The 21,569-nt window shown below is 50.1% G+C and overlaps 3 protein-coding genes across 3 annotated transcripts; 2 read left to right on the forward strand and 1 right to left on the reverse strand.

The window, feature by feature from the left end:
* Window positions 1–3,831: 3,831 nt before the first annotated feature.
* On the forward strand, window positions 3,832–8,404 carry LOC136540768 (remorin 4.1-like). The gene is made up of 6 exons (XM_066532781.1): window positions 3,832–4,262; window positions 5,040–5,160; window positions 5,267–5,638; window positions 6,334–6,787; window positions 7,003–7,084; window positions 7,960–8,404. Exons 1-6 carry the CDS (start codon window positions 4,221–4,223, stop codon window positions 8,161–8,163), a joined length of 1,275 nt encoding a protein of 424 aa, XP_066388878.1. The 5' UTR covers window positions 3,832–4,220; the 3' UTR covers window positions 8,164–8,404.
* A 712-nt stretch (window positions 8,405–9,116) lies between these two features.
* Window positions 9,117–9,764, forward strand: LOC136540769 (uncharacterized). Its single transcript, XM_066532783.1, has one exon. The coding sequence runs from the start codon at window positions 9,242–9,244 to the stop codon at window positions 9,539–9,541; it is 300 nt and encodes a 99-aa protein (XP_066388880.1). The 5' UTR covers window positions 9,117–9,241; the 3' UTR covers window positions 9,542–9,764.
* Window positions 9,765–18,470: 8,706 nt separating this feature from the next.
* On the reverse strand, window positions 18,471–19,554 carry LOC136537488 (uncharacterized). The gene is made up of 5 exons (XM_066529444.1): window positions 19,396–19,554; window positions 19,178–19,270; window positions 18,884–19,103; window positions 18,601–18,705; window positions 18,471–18,529 (listed from the first exon to the last, which is right to left on the reverse strand). Exons 1-5 carry the CDS (start codon window positions 19,552–19,554, stop codon window positions 18,471–18,473), a joined length of 636 nt encoding a protein of 211 aa, XP_066385541.1.
* Window positions 19,555–21,569: the final 2,015 nt, after the last annotated feature.

The following is a 21,569-nucleotide window of genomic DNA, read 5'->3' on the forward strand; positions in this document are numbered from 1 at the left end:
GAGAAAAAAGTTTAGTAGGTCTGCTAATGATTGGAAAAATATTTGCCTGGTGATTTGATTGGGGAAAAAAAATCAAAGGCCTTGTTTAGTCGGAGGATTTTGGATTTTGGGGCTACTGTAGCACGTTCGTTTTTATTTGGCAAATAGTGTTCAAACATGGACTAATTAGGCTCAAAACGTTCGTCTCGCAATTTCCCACCAAACTGTGCAATTAGTTTTTCTTTTCGTCTACATTTAATGCTCCATGCACGGGCCGCAAGCATTCGATGTGACAGGTACTGTAGCAACTTTTTGGAAGTTAGGGTGGAACTAAACAAGGCCAAAGATGGTCTAGACTTGCTCCACCTGTACACTGTACTGTAGATCAGAGGAATCAAGCGTTGAATTAGGCGTTGATCTTTCACGCTTATCTTGTAATCTATCTTTTTCAGCTTGTTTTTTTAGTCGAAATAATATTTTTCTCTTATAATAAATCAGCCGAAACAATATTTAGACTTATTTTTCAGCGAAGCCAACGGGACCATAAAACTGAAGGAAACCACACAAATTTGGCCGTACCGAGAGAGACAATAATTGTTGGGTACGCCGTACGCGTACGACATACAGTAGGGTTCTGCTGAAATCCAGTACCGGTTCTTTTTTTTTTCCTCTCTCTTTTTTAGCAAAAATGGATAAAAAGGAATGATAAGAAGGACTAGTAAACGTCCACAGAGAACCTGGCAAGGCAACCTATATATGTACAAAAAATATTTAAAGCGCAAATGAAGCCACAGCGCAACAATGTTGGAGCAGTTGGAAGATCACCATCAACAAATGCTTTTGCGCTCCCGGCCGGCCGGATTTGGATGGAGATACATAGCGGCTGGACCTTCTTCTGATGAATTTACGTGTTGAACGTTTATATATCTTGACTTCAAATTCGTGGCATGGTTCTCTCTTAGCCGGCGGTGTATGGCCTCATGCATTTATCCTTATCCATGTTCTTTATCTTCCTTGATTGAAGGAGCATGCCATGCATACTTGCCCAAGCCTAGAAAATGGAACTCCTGTTTCACACTTTTAGTTCCTACTAGTACTGCTTATTCTGTCTTGAAATATGAGACATGTGTACATATTTTAAAATTCAAACTTTATTATCTTTATCAACAAATAGTATAATCACATAAAAAGTTTATACTATGAAGGTGGGTTACATTTGATTTATTTTTAGAATACTTTGTGATGATAAAACTTTTATTGATATAAATTATATATATGTTATATGAGAAATTAGCGGTTAAAGTATGATCTTGGAGACCACACTAATCAAACCACTCTTTATATTTTTGGACGGAGTACCGGTGGTTTTGTTATAATTTCATCCGGCTCATTTCTTACGAGTTTTCTTTTTTTCATCCAGCAGCCACCTTCGGCTCAGCTGGCACGCGCACCAAGGTACGGCGCATGAGACTTGCAGCTGATTGCACATAGCTAATAATTTGCTCTCCTGTCATCAACCTCTAATTGGATGGTGGTTATTCCTTTCCCCTGTTCGATTGAGGTGCCAACAAAGTGGATTGCCACAAATTACACTACACCTAGCTTAGCTAGCTTCTAGTATAATCGAGCTGAGCAGCCAAGAATCAGATGTTTAGGTATAGATAATCTACACACACCCTACCGCTAGATTAGCATTCACGAGCACTGTCAGATGTTCAAAGTCGTCGTATGCATAAGCATACCATTATATTGCGTGATTGCACAATTACATGAACCTAACCCACTAATCATGTTTAGTTTTTCAAAAAAAAAACCACTAATCATGTTTGGGGGCATCTTTGTCTGATGAGCAGCTTTATATGCTTGTCATCTAAAGTTATGTTTGCACTTGAAATGAATGCGCATCCTCGTTGTCAGCCCAGTGCTGGTCACCTGGAAACGGCATGCCTTTTGAGCATCAGCGAAGAACACAGCCAACCAGGACACTGCTCTGTGTTCCCTGGATTATTGCTTCCTTTTCGCCATTTGTATTGTGGAGTATGTGCACAGGCATAAAGAAAGTAATGGGCTACCACATCACATGTATTGTTGGTACATAATGGTACACGCACTCAAGAATCGAGACTGTTGTTCCCATCTTGGAAAAAGGCAGGCTGGGACACCTGAATTTCACATGAAGCAGCGTGTTCCGTTCCGTCCATGAAAATGAAAATCAAGGGGAATTCACAGGTGATCTGGCATGAAGGAACGATCTATCTTTACTTCGAACCACTCACGAGCTGGCGGCAGCATACATGAATCTTTGCCTGCTTAGAGCGTGCATGGTACAGTGATACTGGACCAGAAGGAAAAGAGAAAAGAGGAACCCAGCTCGAAACCAAAACGGCCGTCAATATGCCACGCAAGCATACTCCTCCTAGTGGGGCCCCTTCTGCACACTCCCTCGTGTCATGTGTGCCTTACCTTTTGCTCCTCCTGTCACGTCTCGTCAGCCGTCAGTGCACCGCTTGCATGGCTGCCTGACACAAATACTGTGGGCATGTTTAGTTCAAAAAAATTTTCAATATCGAATCTTATGACATAGAGTACTAAATATAGATAAAAAAACTAATTACATAATTAGGTGAGAAATCACAATACGAAACTTTCAAACCTAATTAATCTATAATTAGATACTTAATTACCAAATATAAATAAAAGTGCTATACTAGTTAAATAGTAGAGAAATCCAAAAAATTTTAGGAACTAAACGCGTCCCTAAACGTGTGGAGTCCTTTGCGGTTTGCCCACCAATCAAAAATTTTCCTAGGACCTGACCGGCGTACGAGGAATTCAATTTTAGCCCGTCGCTCGGACGAGGACCGTACGCTCCACACGTGCGTCTCCTGTCACACTGTCACTTGCAAATTTTTCCAGATCCTACTGTTTTTTTTGTCTCACAGTAAACCACGGAGTAGTATTTTATAGCATCAAGATCGGTTCAGTAAAATTTCACAAGAAACGAAAGGAGACATTTTGAAAAATGCAGTAAACTTTTTTTGTATATTCGAGAAAAAAATTGCATATACTCACCCAGTCTGAGAAAGAATGCAACTCTATAATAGCGTCGCAATTTAATATCTTAAGTTTTACTAATTATAGATAAAAAAAAATCAAAATTTATGATATCAAACTATTATATTAATTACGAAATATATTTTTATAATAAATTAATTTGGAGCCATAAATTATTCGGTAGAAATTAACTCGTGCTTGCATTTTTCTTGACACGTAACCACGGAGTATTTTATAGCAACAGAATCAGTTCAGTAAAATTTCGCAAGAAAAGGAAGGAGAGATTTTGAATTTACAACTCTGCAGCAGCAGGCAGAGGGCAGAGAGAGGGGGGAGACCGGAGACACGCTAGCAAACTTGCTGTGCGCCTGTGCTGCTGCTCGTGCTGTGGGATTCACCTCACCGATTCAGGAGGTTCTGTGTTGAGAAATTTCAGATCGTCTGCTCTGCAGCTGCGTGCAGACCGCGGCGCACGTAATCTGCTGCGCTTGCTTGCTGCAGTGGCAAAGGTGAACGGCTCGAGATAGATGGAGTATACGCTGCGCTGCGCTACTCTTCTTTGCTCCCCTGCATCGAGACGATGGAGCAGTGCGGAGCAGGCAGATGCAATACACCATCACCTGCCAAAAAATGCTCCTACGTGAGGTTCTTCGAAATGCGCCTTCTTCTGATCTGGTGGAAGGATTATTACTGTGTTGTTCACCAAACAAAGAAAATGTCAAACTAAAATATTACTGAAAAACGGGAGCAAGTTCATCATCCTTAACAGTCAACAAAGTGCAAGATATGCTCATTCTCATCCCCCGGCCCCCCTGATTATTATCTGCACGAGAGAAGTGAACGTTCGCAACCATCCAAACACGCAGCAACAGACGGATAATTCTTTTGTCTCACGAAACAGGGGCGAACGAAAGGATCCAATCCAATCTCTCCCCAAGCACCTGCAAATCTGCAATCGCTAGCGCACAAGCTGCTGCCGCTACTCGCATTAATTAATTAATAAACCACCGCCACTAATCGCACTACCACTACTACAAGACTACCCGGTAAATGCAAAGATCGCAAGTCCACGGCCCGCCCCCAATCCCCACCCTCCACTTCTTAAGCTCCCTGTCGCCTCGGCGGCCGGTCTCTAGTCCTCCGCCTCCTCGTCCGGCCTCCCGCTCCACCGGGGGCGCTCGCCATTGATGGAGTACGAGCGCATCCACGAGCCGCTCCCGCGCCATCAGGTGCCCGCCTCGCCGCGATCCCCGCCTGAATTCGCTCTCCGGGTGCTCCGTTTCTGGATCTTGTCTTGCTTGCGTGCCCCCTCCTCCTCATGCCCTTCCGCCGGTTGCATGCTTGCTCGTCTTGGGGGGTTCGATTTGCTTATACTTTCGCACCGTCTTGGGTTCGTCGTGTTCTTGGACGAAAGGTTTGATGAGGCTTTCCGTAGTGTGTGCTGTTTGCGAGGTGACTTTTTAATGATGAGGTTCTCGCCTCGGAAGGGAGGCGCGCCTGTCGTTGCTGAACTCGATGATGGTTCAGTTTTGTTGGACAGGTTGATTCCTTGCAGGGTTCCTTTTTTTTTCATTCTTCCCCGTCCTTCTATTCTATCGAATTCGGCTGAAGCTTTGGTACTTGTGCGCCTAAATTCGACGCGCATTTCGCCGAAAAGTTGCAGCTTTCTCATGCATCTGATGTTACTCGGCACAGTTCTTGTTAAATTTTCTTTCAAAAAAAGTTCTTGTTAAATTTTGTGGCGCTTTCTGTGCCGTAGCTTTCATTCGCTGGCGGGTAAGGATGGGATTGGGATGGGTCGAGCATTTCAGTGCACATTTCACTAAAAAGCTGAGATCTTGTCCCTTTCGTCGTTCTTTCAGCTTTCTTCGGTTCAAATTCAGTAGTTTGTCGGTTCAATTCGCCTTCTGTGCACCATTTCGATTCTGGCTCCGCTACATTTCACACTTTACTCTCGCGGCGTCACTGAACCATTTCTTCTGTCCTTCCACCCTGCTATGCCACAGTCCGGCGGATTCTCTCCAGCTAAGCTGCGAGCAATGCTTCGCGGGCTAGAGAAACACCAGCGCAACAATGGCGAGGACACGTCGCCGGAGGCCAACGACTCCGGCGAGCTCGACGACCGGAGTAAGTCCATCGCCTGACCAATCATCGAACTATTCATATATGATTCGACCTTTTACCATTTGCTGAGCATGAGTTCTCGGATACTGAATACCGAATACGTCGACAGGGAGCTTGGAATGCTCCACCTCCACCGAGATGTCGAGCAACAGCGGCCACAGGTCAAGAAACCGAGCCCCGGACGACGACAGCTTCGACTCGGAGAGCAGCTCATCGGGGCCGCCGACGGTGAAGAGGTCGACCGCGGTGGCCGCGTTACTGCCGCCGTTCTCTCGGCCAACGCCGTCCAAGTGGGACGACGCCGAGAAGTGGATTTCCAGCCCGACGTCAAACCGTACTGGCCGTGCGGGGCCTACCGCTGTAACTGTGCCAAAGAAGTCCGCATTGGCATTTCCTGAACATGGAGGCCGTCCACCAGCCGCTGCTAAGGTGGTCACGGATGTGCCTACCAACACTGGACCATTGGTTAAGAATTCAGATGGTAAGCATGAACTTTGCCATGCTATCGATTTCTTTATTGTTTTCAGCACATATAGACTAGTGCAATACATTATAGAATTATAATGCAGTGATAAATATTGTAATTGTGAGGTCATATTTCGGATTAATGCATTACATTTCAGCTCAAGCCTGTTTTGTGTGTCTGAACTTTGGAGTCCTAACTATAATTTAGTTATATCTTATAATGTAGCGTGAAGAGATAAGAGTAAAGGATTTAGAACATTTGGTTGCAAGTTTGAAGTGTTGGAGCGGGGTGAATTGGGGACAGGTAAAGTGTGACATCATGAGTTGCCTGTGCAGAGAAGTCTGCCTTTGATGTTCAGCTGGACAGCTGCTCTTTTCATCATGGCAGCTTCTTGGACCCCAAAAAAGTTACGTGTATTTCATTTAACAAATACATAAGGATGGCAGTCTAATATAACTAAATCTGCCCACCAGGCACCAACTAAATGTTTTACTGTTGGAAAATAACTACCAGGATAAATGCGCATTCAGATCAGGACATATTTCAGGTGTACTACATCATTCTCTTATTATATGCTAGCTGCTTGCACTTAGAAGCTCGCAGATGTGTGTAGAATAAATAAATTATCAACCGTGTGTTTCTATGTTATTGGAATATCGGTATGTTTCAGTGCACTTTTGATGAAAATTCATCTTACGCTCTATTTTCAGGTCTCGTCCATTCTGATTTGCTTAAACCTGCACACAATGCTTCAATAGTTGATGGACCAACACCTGTAGTTAGGTCTGTCTCTATGAGAGACATGGGAACAGAAATGACTCCAATTGCCAGCCAGGAGCCTTCTCGGACCGCGACTCCTATAATTGCATCTAGTCCAACTTCCTCTCGGACACCAACTCCGCAACGCACCACAGAATTCAGTGTGAGTAATATAGATTCTAACAAAATGGTGATGTCTGAAGAGGAGCTACAAATAAGTACAAGACAGGAAATTATGGATCTTGGCGAAAGGTTAGGCAAGACTACTATAGCTGCATGGGCAAGCAAGGAAGAGAAAGCCGCCGCACATTCCATGGATACTACAGCCTATAAGGCTGTCGATATCAACAGGGAGAATCGAGCGGCAGATTGGCAGGAGGCAGAGAAGGCAAAGTATCTTGCAAGGTATATTTGATCCTTGTTTAGTTGTAATGTCATTGTCTGTTCGTCTTGAGAATAACATTTACAAACACATAAAGAAGATTTAATGCTTTCCATTGTAATAATATACAGAAACTAGTTTTAGGATCATCTGTGGTATAGAACCGCAGAATGTACGGAAGCTAGGCGAAACTGGAGGTTGCATATTTATTGTTTCTATGATCTTCAACATTATGCAGGTTTCAGAGGGAGGAAGCAAAGATCCAAGCTTGGGAAAATCTCCAGAAAGCGAAAATTGAAGCTGAAATGAAAAGGATAGAGGTAAAACCTCCATTCTCTGCTACTCATCTCATGATATAGTGCCAGAGATACTTTTCACTTGAAGCCTGTATGTACGCAGTTTCCTATTTTAAGTAATTACTAAACCAAAAGAAAGCACCATGACTCCAAGCAACATCTGACTATCCTGAAAGGATTAAACTAGGAATACGAAGTGTTCCCTCCATTTCTTTTTATAATGCCTATCAGGACTTGAAAAGGTCTTTGAAAGTATATTTTGGCCATCAATTCCTCTTACAATGTATCATTAATTGTTGCTGCAAAATCAATATTATAAAATAATTGTGTGATGCAAATCTATTAATGTAACTTTTACATACTAAGCATGCATATAATTTGTCTAATTGTTAGTCAAATTGTATGAAGTTTGACGGTTTTAAATCATATAATACGTCCTATAAAAAGAAACTGAGGGAGTACCTAAATTCTCCAAGTTCAGTAATTTGATATTGTTTACCATTCCTGAGTTAGTACCCAGAACGTTCCTTTTCTGCTGCCTAGTGCGCACTGGTCTGGATGTCTGACAGAAGCTCCAATGCTTTCTGTCGGGCATAGACAACGATGAACCTTTTAGCTCATGAATTCTGCTTCAGACATGTAACCCTTTTAGTTTGCCCGGCTTTTGGTTGCAAACTTTGGCCGTCCTCAGGGTTGGTTTTGGATTGCCTCTCGCCGTCCGTTACAACACTGATGTCGCCATGTGCTGTACTAACTGGCACTTTCCTACTTCCTCTTAACGAAACACGTTTGCGGGGTAGAAAAAAAGCTCATGGATTCGATGTATATGTATTCAGAGACCACCGAAGAGAAGCTCTGCTTGCAGAATCTGACAGAAGCTCCCTCTCCTCTGATTGCAGGCCAAGATAGAGCGGAAACGGGCTCGCGAGCAGGACAGGCTCGCCAGCAAGCTGGCCGCGGTAAGCCACCGAGCAGAGGCGAAGAGGGAGGCCGCGGAGGTGAGGCGGAACCAGGAAGCCGCGAGAACGGAGGAGCAGGCAGCCCAGATCCGAGAAACCGGGCATACGCCTTCCTCCTTCTCCTGCTGGTGCTGGTGCCTGTGATTCTCATTCTCCGATGAATGACCAGCTCTAGTCACCCGCCTTGTAACATAGCATGATCCGTGATCTTTGGGCGTGGTAGAAAAATTGCTCACTGTACGACTTGTAGTGTAGTGCCTTGTTGGTCTCGTGCAGCCTGTTCGGCTGGGCTTATACGATCGTACGATCGTGGATTATAAGTTAGAATAATATTTTTTTTTCCATACCAAATCAGTCAAATCAGTCAGTAGTAAATAATCCATGATCGTTTACGACGAAACGAACGGGCCGACGGTGGCTCTTCTCGGGAAGGAATGCAGAAGTGTTTTCACATTTGCAGTTTTCACCACGAGGTAACTGTAGGCCATAGCCGCTGGCACGCTGCACATGCCAGTGGAAAAAAAAATCGTTGGAGAGAGTTGTCATGGACAAGCATGGACACCTATCGCGAATTCGCGAAATGCAAGCATCGGGATTGCATGAATTTAGGAGCACCGGGATTGTGGCATGAATTTCGGAGCACCACCACCAAATGCCTGCGACTCCGATAGTTCACGGCTGCCAGCCTGCCACGAAGACTGCTCCCATGGATATTTTTTTTTTATCAAAAAATGCCTCTCCTCGTCCGCGTCCGATCAAACTTGTGCGGCTAGGATGATGCCAGTTTGGTGCCATGCGGTAATATGGGCCGATTGGGCCGCGATTCGCGTTTGCACGGTAGATAGGGCCCGTGAGGATATTTGGAGGTGGGCTCGGATCGTCAGCTAGACCCAGGAATTGGATCGCATGCAAATCCCAACGGCTCCTGTCGTTTCTCCCCCCACGAACAGGGAGGAAACCTTCCCGTTCTATTCTATCGTCGTCGTCTCTCACGCGGTCTCTATCCATCCATGCATGGGGTGCAGACTGGAACCACCTGTCCGCCTCCGCCGGCTGCTCTCGCCTCCGGGGCTATAAATCGCTAGCAGATCCGGAGCGCGCACCCTCTTCGATCCAAACCCAGACGACTCGTCCCTCAGATAATCCGTCCCGTTCCGTTCGTCGTCGTCGCATACATACCAGCCGGCAGCAACCGCCCGATCGACCGGCGGCACGGCGCCCGATGGAGACGTCCACGGCGGCGATGATGATGGATCACCACCACCGCGCGGCGCCGTCGCTGTCGGCGGAGGAGAAGCGGCGGATTGAGCGGGTGGCGCGGTGCGTGGCGCGGGACCGGGACGGCGGGGACCTCACGGAGAAGCTGCTGCTGCGCCTGCTCGGCCTCACGCGCAACGCCCGCCGCTGGGGGTTCCTAGCGCCGGACCACCCGCTCCACCCCTACTACCTCCAGCAGAAGGTCTCCGAGCGCTGCCGCATCCTCCGCCCGCGGCACGCCGCCGCCACTGCCGCCGACCGGTGACCCCATCCGTTCTCCTACCTACCTGCCTACCGGCGCATGCATACGCATTGCATGCGGACGTGCAGCCGGATCGACCATTGATAGGACTCAACCATTATACGCGCATCACCTGCCTCTTCCTCTCTTTTACGCTCCCGATTCGTTTTGTTAATCGGAGCATCTTGTATTAATTGTTAGGGATGATATGGGAAATTGATAATCGAAGAAGCATGCAACGGATCCAGAAATACATTGATGTGCCTAATTGCAGCAATTATGAAAGCAGCTGCCCATCGATAGTTTCTCAGATTTGAGATCGAAAATGTTTATGTGCCGAACTGCCGATGTGTCATCCTTATCGTATAGACTAGAAAGTGCTGCGCGGCCTTGCAAGGGCCAAGGGCGGCCACCGGCGAGCCCCTCCCACGCCAGCGTAGCGCCGCGCGTACACTCGGCGCGCGGGAGAGGAAGCCAGAGGAGGCGGCGGAGGTGTCGGTACTGGCCTCGTGGAGGCTACGATTCGCGAGCGCCCGTTTCTCCAGCTGAACAGGCGACGGACGGGTCGGCGTCCGAACCGACCCACAATCGGACGGTCCAGATCGCCTGATTGCTCGATCCGACGGCTCGCGGCTTAACGGGCGACGTGGCACGATGGTTAACCGGCTTTTGGTTCAGGAATCATATCTAGAGATGGGCGGAGGTCGCGATCGTTGCAGAGCTCGCGGGCGGCCATGGCGCGCGGCCTGGGGAACTTGCGAGCGAGGCTCCGGCGCGACCGGGGAGCTCGGCCTCCAGAGCTCGCGGCCGACCATGGGGCGCGGCCTGGGGAGCTCGCAAGCTGGTCTCGGGCAAGGCTCCGGCGCGGCGAGGTGCGGGGATGCGGGAGAGAAGGGGCGCTCAATGACGGTGAATGTGAGTAACAGAGGGGTTGATTGGGTGCACGCAGGAGCCCATCCTAAGGCCCATCCAAGCATCGCTCGGTGCACTTGGCCGTGTTTGGATGCCTGCCTCGCATCCTTTCCCTGCTCCGTCTCATTCATCTTCACCCTTCCGTCCCACATGGATTCGTCTTCTTGATTCCCACTTCTCTCGCGATGTAGGACGACGTGATGCACCCATGATACAGAGGCCCATGTGTCGCACACTCAAAACTCCCATCCATGCATGCAACCAAACAAGATCTCATCTCATACTGGACCAACAATAAAGGCAACCAAACATGGCTGGGTGCACGGTTTAAGCATGCATCTCACCATCATGGACCGGCTCTCCATCCCGGCTTCCCATCACCAAAGCAACCAATCACCCCCTGTGGGGGGTACGACCCTAGATACCCACGGCAGACCACATGGGCTGCGCCCCCAGAGGCGGTTCAGCCCACAAGACGAAGCCTTGCGGGGCACGACGCTGCTCGGCGCCTCCCGCAAGACACCGGAAAGATATCCTAAAGATACTATGAGATCTGTTAGGATATGTATGATCTCATGATTTCTGTAATCTATTATTACTTTACGGTTATCTCCTAGATCTAACCGACTTGTAACATTGTCCCCTGAACTATATAAGGAGGGCAGGGACCCCCCTCCAAACCCACGTAATATCATACGATAGCCAATACAATCCAACAGACCACGGGAGTAGGGTATTACGTTATACTGACGGCCTGAACCTGTCCAACTCGTGTGTCTCTGTTGCCTTCTTATTCTTGATTACATGCATATCTGTCGATCAATCTACCTTCGTGGGATATCCCTTGGAGGACAGTCGATGATATTCTGTCGACAGTTGGCGCGCCAGGTAGGGGTGTGTGTGCTGTTTCTATGTCGAACAAGATGGTACGTTCCGCAAGCTCGTCGTCCCTCCCACAGCCTGGCCAGATCTTCACGGTCAGATCGATCTCATGGATCATCAACGCTGACGGAGTCAGAGAGCTCATCGAGCCAGTGCATATCAATGCTGCACCGATCACCCCAACACCTGAGACTTGCAGATCCGATCTCGGAACCACCTCTGAAGTCGCCTTCGCCCGCCCACTCCCCCGCTACCAGAGGAGGCGAATCAACAACGACGATCTGATCGCATCGATCGATCAGGTCGGCCAGAAGCTCGCCAATTGCCTCTCCATCACAGAATCGGCTCTGACCACTCTAGTCCAGCGTCGATCACCCTCTGATCTAGATCTCTGCTCGGGAAACTCCAGGGGTCACGGACCTACCCTTCGGGCTCACCAACACCGTCGCCGCCTATCAAGATGCCCTCAGGGGCAAATTCGCCGACCAGGTTGGAGATGTCCATCCTCTCGCCGACTAGCTCCCGCCGGCTATCAACATGCTACACGTCGGCCGATGCCCTGGAGCATCCCTCCAAACCATCTTGGAGGAGAATCCAGACTCCGAGTCCTAGGGCTCTACAGAGACTGTCGCCGAGACCACCGCCGAGCAACTTCCTCTCACTCCTTTTCGTGGGGGCGCAATCTTCAACGTCAGCGTCGACAGCCCCCCGTGGGAACGGGAAACCGAGGAGGACCGCGCCGCCCGTGTCAACAGGAACGTCAATCGTGCGTAGCGCCAAGCAAACAAGGCTGCACTTGCGATGGCCGAGGCTCAACTCGACTCGCAAGGAAGGCCACGCCAACTACACCGCAACCTCGATGATGAATTTGTCCGTGTTGACAGCCATGATGTCTACAAGACCCCAAGCACCAACCTAGCCGTGGCCACCAACGAGCTCGCCAGGCTCCCGCAGGCACCGGAGGTCGCCAAGGTTGCCGCCATGCTTAAAGCGGCGCACTGCCAGGTCAACGAGATCCACCAAGATCAGAGGCCTTCATACTCCACAAGCTCAATTCGTCGATCAGCCACGCCAAGATTTGATCGCCGCCCAAGTCATTTCACCGACCAGCACCGCAACGACAAACAACCCCTCTAGGGGGGAGCTAGGGGCAACCGCATCGAACACCTTCGCCAACACGACCAGGAGGTTGACCAGGACGTCTGAGTGCACCTCAATAATCTCTGAGATGCACAACGACGTATCGACGAGCGTCGCTTTGGTCACCATGAAGAAGAAATATGCCACCGCTAAGAGTACGAGCAAGAGTTTGGTAACCCAGACTCAGCTCTCAAGCCGCTCAATGTCGGTAATGCTGCAGACCACGGCACCGACAATCCCAAAGGACCCCCAGCTTTCACGAGAGCACTCCGAACACTCCAGTGGCCCCGTGGTTTCAAAATCACTAGGATCGATTCCTACAAGGGATGGATGAACCCCACACATTGGCTACAGGCATACGCCATTGCTGTTCGCGCCGCTGGAGGAGATACCAGTGTCATGGCGAACTATCTTCCCGTCATGCTCACGCCAACCACGATGAACTGGTTCACAAGCCTTGCCTCGGACTCCATTGGATCCTAGGAAGAGCTAAAAAGGTCTTCACCGATAACTACATGGCTATGTGTACTCGGCCGGGCACCAAGCATGATCTGAACCGCATTTACCAGAAGCCGTCTGAGCTCCTCCATAGCTACATCAGATGCTTTTCGAAGATGATGAATTCTATTCCTAACATCACGGAAGCTGAGGTCATCACCGCCTTCGTCCGAGGACTCCATCACCATGACCTCCGCTCTAAGTTCAATCATAAGCCGCTCTAAGTTCCACCATCTTCGGGGGCCTCGCCTCCGCCAAAAGCAGAAGAGAACGAAAGCTCACCGCTCATCGGGTGCTCACCATCAATGCGGAAGACGTGGCCGCCAACCCCAGCTATCGCCCCTGGTCTAAGGTCCCCATCACTTTTAGCAGGGCCGATTAGTGGGCGGACATCCCTTACATAGGGCGTTTCCCCCCATCCTCGACGCAACCGTCCAGAAAGTGCTTTTCAGAAAAGTACTCATTGACGGCGGGAGCGCTCTGAACCTCCTCTTCGCCGGAGCCCTAAAGGAGCTGGGGCTCGGGATAGGAGATCTCACACCCTCTGACTCCTCCTTCTGGGGTGTGGTACCTGGCAGGGCATCCAAACCGCTTGGAGAGATCACCCTACCAGTACAGTTCGACATGGCAAGCAACTACCGCGTCGAGCACATCAACTTCTACGTCGCCGACTTCAACACCGCCTACCACACCATACTTGGTCAGCCAGCTCTAGCCAAGTTCATGGTTGTACCCCATTATGCCTATCTGGTGCTGAAGATGCCTTCGCCTGCAGGAGTCCTAGCCCTGTGGGCCAACCTCTCCATCGCCTACGCCTGCGAGACAGAGAGTCTTGCCCTCGCCGAAGCCACCGACCTCTCCATCCAAATGGCCAATGTGGTCATCGATGCCAAGACGGTGCTCGCCGACGACCTAGAGATCCCATCGCTGGAGCCTCCTCGCGCCTCCGCCAAGTCCAAGGAAACCAAGGAGGTCGGCCTTAGCCTCGACGACCCCTCCAAGACCGTGAAGATTGGGGCTCACCTCGACCCCAAATAGAAAAGCACGCTCATCTCCTTCCTACATGCCAACGTCGACGTGTTTGCTTGGAAACCTATAGATATGCCGGGGGTACCACGGGAGAAGATTGAGCACTCCTTAAATGTCTCACCGACCGCCAAACCGATCAAGCAAAAACTTCGACGATTCGCGCCAGACAAGAAGGAGGCTATTAGGGTAGAAATAAAATGGCTCCTAGCTACCGGATTCATAAAAGAAGTGTATCATCCTGAGTGGTTAGCAAACCCTGTTCTCGTTTAGAAAAAGAATAAAGAATGAAGAATGTGTGTTGATTACACTGATCTTAACAAATACTGCCCTAAAGACCCCTTTGATCTGCCTCGGATAGACGAGGTTATAGACTCCACCGTCGACTGCGAACTGCTCTCCTTCCTTGACTGCTACTCTGGCTATCACCAGATCTCCCTCAAGGAAGAAGACCAAATCAAGACATCGTTCATCATGCCTTTTGGTGCGTACTACAATACCACCATATCCTTCGGACTCAAGAACACCGAGGTGACCTACCAAAGGGCCATCCAGATGTGCCTTGATCAACAGATAGGCCGCAATGTCGAAGCTTACATCGATGATGTGGTCGTCAAGTCCAAGACCGCCGATAATCTCATCACCAACCTCGAAGAAACGTTCGCCAACCTAAAAAGGTACAGATGGAAGTTGAACCCTTCAAAGTGCATCTTTGGAGTTTCATCCGGCATACTCCTAGGCTACATCGTCAGCGCTCGTGGCATCGAACCCAACCCCGACAAGGTCTCTGCCATCACCAACATGAAACGGCCAACGTGCGTCAAGGACATATAGAAGCTTACATGTTGCATGGCTGCTCTCAGCCGCTTTATATCGCGCCTCAGCGAAAAGGAACTACCATTCTTCAAACTCCTCAAGGCCTCCGAGCGCTTTTCCTGGTTGGAGGAGATAGATACAACTTTCGAGCAACTCAAGTTGTTTTTAACGAAGCCTCCGATCATGACGGTGCCTCAGCCAGACAAAACTCTACTGATCTACATCACCGCCACTTCTCGCGTCGTTACCACAACTATCGTCGTCGAACGCGAGGAGGCCGAGCACGCCTACAAGGTGTAACATCCGGTCTACTTCATCAGCGAGGTCCTTAATGAGCCTAAAACTCGTTATCCTCAAGTCCAAAAGCTGCTATATGCTATTCTGATCACGTCACGCAAGATCCGCCATTACTTTGAGTACTACAAGATCGCCGTGGTCACCGAGTTCCCTCTGAGGGACATTCTCTGCAATAAAGAGACTAATGGTTGCATCATCAAGTGGGCTATTGAGCTCAGCACTTACTCTATTAAATTCAGAAGCAGGCCTACCATCAAGTCATAGGCGCTTGCTGACTTCGTTGCTGAGTGGATCGAGATCCAAGAGCCCATCCCCGCTACTTGCCCCGAGCACTGGGTGATGTACTTCGACGGGGCGCCCTCAACATCAACGGTGCTGGTGCTGGCATTCTGTTTATTACGCCGACCAAGGATAAGCTCCGATATGTTCTTCGAATACATTTTCCAGCCTCCAATAATACCGCCGAATACAAAGCATGTCTCCACGGACTCCGTATAGCCGTTGAGCTTGGCGTCAAACGCCTAATGGTATACGGGTACTCCGCGCTGGTCATCAACTAGCTCAACAAAGACTGGCCCTGCTCTAGTGAGAAGATTGACGCATATTGCGCCAAAATCAGGAAGCTTGAAGGGAATTTCTATGGTATCGAGTACCACCACGTGGTACGAGATCAAAATCAGCTCGTCGACCACCTATCTAAGATAGGCTCTTCTCGCGCCGTGATTCTGCCTAGGGTTTTCATTCAAGACCTCTTTATGTCGTCTATTAAGGAAGAGAAGTGCAAGAAATTTCGCCCGCCGAGCAACTGGCACTTACAGTACCCTCGCCGATCGCCGATTGGAGGGAACAGTTTGTCAAGTACCTCACCAGCGCCGAAGTACCCGCCGACAAGACTGAAACCAAATGCCTAATCCGTCGAAGCAAGCATTACATGCTGGTGAACGAGAACTTGATGAGGAAAAGTGCCAAGGAAGGGATACTGCAGAAATGCATCACCTAAGAAGAGGGAGTGAAACTACTTCTTGAAATTCGCTCTGGTTCCTGTGGCAACCACGCGACCTCGAGAAACCTGGTCGGCAAAGCTTTCTAAGATGGTTTTTACTGGCCGACAGCCATCACCGATGCAGAAGACCTCGTCCGATGTTGTGAAGGATGCCAATTTTTCGCCCAACAAATACACGTGCCGACGCAAGAGCTGCAGACCATCCTAGCTTCATGGTCTTTTGCATGCTAGGGACTGGACATGATCGGGCCTTTCAAGCCAGTGCCAGGTGGTTTTCGGTGCGTGTACGTCACCATCGACAAGTTTTCCAAGTGGATCGAATACAAACTGCTTGTTTTAGCTACTGCAAAGAAGACAGTCGAGCTATTCGAAGATATCATCCACAGATTCGGTCTCCCGAACAGCATTATCACCGACCTCGGAACTATATTTACTGGTCATCATTTTTGGGAGTTCTACAAAGACCGATGCATCTCCATCAAATACGTCTCCGTTGCCCATCCTAGACCGATGCATCTCCAGGTTGAACGGGCGAACGGGATGATCCTTAATGCCCTCAAAAGAGGCTATATTAGAAAGAGGAAAAGCATCTGGGCAGATGGCTCAAAGAGCTACCAGCTATGGTCTGGGGACTGCGCACTCAAGGTAGTCGCCGTACTGATGTGTCTCTATATTTCTTGGTCTATGGCTCAGAAGCCATACTACCAGCGGACATTGCCTTCCGAGCACCTAGGGTGAAAATTTATGATGAAGAGCAAGCTGTAGCTGTTCAGATAGAGGACGTCGATAGGGCCAAGGAAGAACGCTTGATCACTTGTATCCGCACAGCAAAATATCTAGAATGCTCGCGAAGATACTACAACCGCAACATCAAAGGTCGTTCATTTGCTATCGGTGACCTCGTTCTCTGCATAAAACAGAAAACCAAAGAGATGCACAAGCTCTACTCCCCCTAGGAAGGGTCATACGTGGTCAAAGAGGTTACCCGACTAGGGTCATATCGGCTATGTGACTTGGACGGAATCGATATCCCCAATTCATGGCACATCGAGCACCTTATACGTTTCTATCCTTGAAACACTCCAGATATGTATTCTCCACTCTATAATCAATAAAGTTTTGGTCGCCATAATTTGTCTCCATTATTTCTCCATTACGATTTAATCTCCACTTGCGGTCACCAGCTCTCCTTAACGAACTCCAATATGAGATCGCCATAAACGCTCCACCACGTTTCTCCATATCTCCAGTATGTGATCGCCATAAACGCTCCGCTGCGTTTCTCCATATCTCCGAAATGTTTAGCCAATTACCGAGCAGCACGCATTTTGTTCTTTGCTCTATGGAGAAGACCCAGTCTCCGATCTCTCCCTACACGTGGTATGGGCTCCGCGCTCTACGTTATGGGTGGTCGGCTATGATTCCTTGGTGGCACCTGTTTCTCCTACACGTGCACGGGCTCCGCGCTCGATGTTATGGACTATGGGCTAGCCAAGGCCAAGAGTCCTTTAAAGAACTAACTGCTCGAACGCCACTTATACTACGTATATCTCCAAGTTATTTCGCCAACCGCCGAGCAGCACACATTTCGCTCTGTTCTCTATGGAGAAGACCCAGTCTCCGATCTCTCCCTACACATGCTACGGGCTCTACGCTCTGCGTTATGGGTGGTCGGCTGTAGTTCCTTAGTCACGCCTGTTCCTCCTACATATGCACGGGCTCTGCACTCGACGTTATGGACTATGGGCTAGCCAAGGCCAAAGAGTTTAGTGTTGAACTAACTGCTCGGACGCTACTTATACTATGTACAATTATGTTAGGGTTAACACTACAACGATTCTTCAACGAAAAATTGGCAAACTGCATAAACATGCACATGTCATTTTACAACATTTATACATATATATAAATGATTATCTGTGCCCTTGCGCATTTTAACTACCCTACTCAGTTATTACAGCATGTTCTCCGAGCAGATCATCGAGTTTCGTAGCATATTCTTCGAGCAGATCATCGGGCTTCGCCATTGCCGTCCATCTCACCGAACATGTCAACGTCGCCGGCCAGCTTCTTCACCACGTCTTCCACCTCATCTTCCAGCTATTGGTGCTCCATCTCGCTAGTCCCTCTGGCGAATCCGACCCCTATCGCTTGAAGGTCAATGGTAGGATAGTGGGACCGAACCACCGTAAGGGCGTGTGTAACGGCAGTGACAATGGCATCGCGGTTGAAGCTCTTGAAGTTCTCCCACGCCGCCTTGCATCTATCGATGATGGTGTCTGGACACGACAGCCTGCCGTCGGGCTAAGGAGCCACCTCCAGGTCGACGCAGTCGAGCACCGGCTTGACTCCGGCAACTACAGTGTCAAGCTTGCTCCTCTAGGTCCTGGCCTCCTGCTCTAGCACATCGAACTGTGCCTTGACCCTCCAACGATAGTCTGCAGGCATTGCAAGGGTTTGTCAAGCCAAGAAATTACTCCAGCAGTAACTCCGACCATGAAGAACTCACCTTTCAGCTCCTCGGTCAGCTTCTCCGCCTGACCAGCCGTCTTTTTCTCCTCCTCCTGGAGTTGCCCGATGGTTTGGCACAGCTGGCCAAGCTCTACATATTGCTCTATAGGCATAACAGTGGTCAGCAACAATATGATTGTTCAACAATGCAAATTAGAATCGCCGATACGCCATACCTTTTCTCTGCTCGGAGATGATCCTAAGCTGCTCGGACTTCCACTCCAGCTACGCGAAAAGACTCATCACCTGCACAGAGCTTCATTCTAGCTGCTCGGACTTGCCCTGCAGCTGCTCGGATGCGGTCGCCAGCTGTTCGGATAGGACCCCCTTTTGGTATTCCAGATCCCGCGCTTGAGACTCAGCAAGATCTCGCTCGTGCTGGGCCCTCTGGACGTTTTTCTCCATTAACTTCATCGCCTCCTTTAGCTTGGCATTTTCTTCGGCGAGGGGCTCCATCCTCTTGATCAGTTGGCGCCGTTGCTCGACAGTCCGAGCTATCCCCTGCAAACGCACCAAGACTATGAAGCAAAGCCGATCTATAACATCAAAGACGAGCATTGAGGCGTCGTACTAACCTTGATCTGCTTCATTACTCCAAAAAGGGTGGACTCCAGCCTCCTGAGCTCCCTGGTGGTGTCCTCCTCCTCAACGACCACCACTTCGTTGCCCTACTTGTGGAGGATTCGGATAGCTTGAGGTCGTGATTCCTCATGCTCGATCTCTTCCACCTCCTCCTCCTCCTCCATAGTGGGAGGCACCACTAGGGGCTCGGTGGCCGGACAACGGGTCCGACCACGCCTTCCAATGCCTCAGGGAGCGCCGTTTGCTCCTCGAGCGCCACCGGCTTATCCGCCGTAGACTCCGGCGTGGCGTCCGCAACTCTAGCTGCCGCCTTCAAAGACCCAGCAGCTTTTGTCGTTGCCACGGGTATCGCCGTCGACCCGTCCGCCATCGCCGTCAACCGTTCGCCATTGCCAAGTACATGAGCAGCAGCGGCCGACTCCTCCGTAGGCCGCTGAGCACCCGGGGACTTTGGGACGGGGTCTATCGGCATTGCCTCTTCCCTGGGACCAGCCCTCGGTTGCTCGTCAGTCTGGACGGGCGGGGTTAGATCCTCCATACGCCTCGCTCTGCATCAGATCAGCTCGTCAATCACCAAAAAAGATAAGGATATGATAGCAAAATAACTCTAAGGCAAGGATACTTACGTGTCAGCCTACCGGTACACTTTCCTGAATCGGCGCTGCCTACCCGAGCCCCAAGGCATGGCCCTAGGGTTGACTCCCGCGACCTCCACCATCGGCCTCGCCTCCTCTAGTCGCTCCAGGACTCCCGTCGCCTGCTGCTCGGGGACTCCCTCCCCTCCCTTCGGTTGCTCCTTCACGCGTGAGCTGCGCGGGGGCACTCTAGTGCTCGGAGGAGGAGCTACTAGAGCCCTGTCGTCATCCGACCACTTGGACATCGCCGCACTCCGCGTCTGAGTGGTCTGGTCACTGCCAAGCGAGATGTCGCCCGGCTTGCGGGGAACAGCACCCACCGTCTTCCTCTTCTTTTGGGCTGGCTCATCTGCTGCTGCCCTCTTTCCCCGAACTTTCTCCGACACCGGGGGGGGTACTCTCCGTCCGACCAGCGTCTATGCCTTCGGACTCTGATGAGGCGCTGGCCGCATCTTCTTCAGGCCGAGCCAATGGCCGGGCATCTACTGCCTGCGGCCAATCGCCCCTCGGCACGCCCGAGAAGTACACCGCTCTTTCCTACGAATGGATCTTTGCATAAGTGAATCAGTTCACTCCTCGGCAATGGTAATGGATAAAAAGCATCACGAACAAAACAAATGGAATGGTTACCTGAGGAAGCAGATTTATACAGTTGAAGGCCCTCGTTTGCCTTCACACGCTGAATGAGGCATTTGGAGCCACGGCCCGCTCTAGCACGTCATCCTTCGACAGCCTCCCCATGCTCTCCCGGGTGCCGTCGTTGTCGCCCTTGAAGTCAAAGCCCGGGTGGGCCCTCTCCTTGCAGGACTAGACGCGGCGCACTATGAAGCTCGCCGCCACCAGTCTCCTCGCCTTTTATCAGGTCGAGGAGCTCCCTCACCTGCTCCATGTCGGCACTGCTCGGCTTCTCCGACCAGCTCTTTTGGCTCTTCGGGATGTGGTCGAGTCACAGCGGATTACAGGATGGCTCTGTTTCATGTAGAACCACCTAGCGTTCCACCCCTTCAGCGAAGTATTCAACAGTATAGTGATGTACTCGCTCGCCATCCCGTCCTAGAGTTGAAGATATACGCCGCCGACCACCTTGGAACCGCCGCCGCCCTTCTTCAACCAGAACAGGTGTCTGAAGAGGTTGAAGTACGGGAGCACCCCTAGATACGCTTCATAGAAGTGGATAAAGATCGAGATGTGTAAGATGGTGTTTGGGTGGAGATGCATAGACTAATTACCCAGAACTCCAACAGATCCCTCAGGAAATGATGATAAGGAAATTCTAACCCACGCCAGAAATAATTCTCAAACACCACTACTTCATCAGTATGAGGCATTGGGAAGGGCTCACCGCTGGCTGGCCGCCATCCGGCGGTGACTCGGCCAGAAAGAACACCCGCTTCCACCATCCTGTTGATCTCCGCCTCCCCCATCCTCGATGGCACTCATTCCTCGTCATGGCTGGCTATGGCGGCCGCCTTTTTCGGCTTCACAGCTCCCTTCTTCGGTGCCATTTCTCATATCTGATTTGGGATTGGCGGTGGAAGCGCGCATGGATCTGGAAGTGTGAGGGCTGAGGAGGAAGACGAAGTGGCAAAGTAGCAGAGGTGGGAACGTGGGGTGCGGCGGCACATTTATATAGCACTCTCCCCCACTCTTTCGCATTCGAGGGTTTTTAGGAAACCGCTCCATAAATTGCGCCCCTCTGAATTCTCCAAAATCGCATGGTGGGCCGTTACCTGGGCTTCCACGCAACCGC

Source organism: Miscanthus floridulus, chromosome 2 (genome assembly GCF_019320115.1).
Source record: "Miscanthus floridulus cultivar M001 chromosome 2, ASM1932011v1, whole genome shotgun sequence".
In the NCBI taxonomy this organism is placed as follows: domain Eukaryota; kingdom Viridiplantae; phylum Streptophyta; class Magnoliopsida; order Poales; family Poaceae; genus Miscanthus; species Miscanthus floridulus.

What these genes read in the sequence shown, in the direction of transcription:
- LOC136540768 (XM_066532781.1), top strand. Translation starts at nt 4,221, where the DNA reads ATGGAGTACGAGCGCATCCACGAGCCGCTCCCGCGCCATCAG. An exon ending in AGCCGCTCCCGCGCCATCAG is followed by an intron (nt 4,263 to 5,039) that starts GTGCCCGCCTCG and finishes GCTATGCCACAG; the next exon opens with TCCGGCGGATTCTCTCCAGC. An exon ending in CGGCGAGCTCGACGACCGGA is followed by an intron (nt 5,161 to 5,266) that starts GTAAGTCCATCG and finishes ATACGTCGACAG; the next exon opens with GGAGCTTGGAATGCTCCACC.
- LOC136537488 (XM_066529444.1), bottom strand. Translation starts at nt 19,554, where the DNA reads ATGGCGGACGGGTCGACGGCGATACCCGTGGCAACGACAAAAGCTGCT. An exon ending in CTGAGGCATTGGAAGGCGTG is followed by an intron (nt 19,271 to 19,395) that starts GTCGGACCCGTT and finishes CTCCACAAGTAG; the next exon opens with GGCAACGAAGTGGTGGTCGT. An exon ending in CGCATCCGAGCAGCTGCAGG is followed by an intron (nt 18,706 to 18,883) that starts GCAAGTCCGAGC and finishes TTATGCCTATAG; the next exon opens with AGCAATATGTAGAGCTTGGC.
- LOC136540769 (XM_066532783.1), top strand. Translation starts at nt 9,242, where the DNA reads ATGGAGACGTCCACGGCGGCGATGATGATGGATCACCACCACCGCGCG.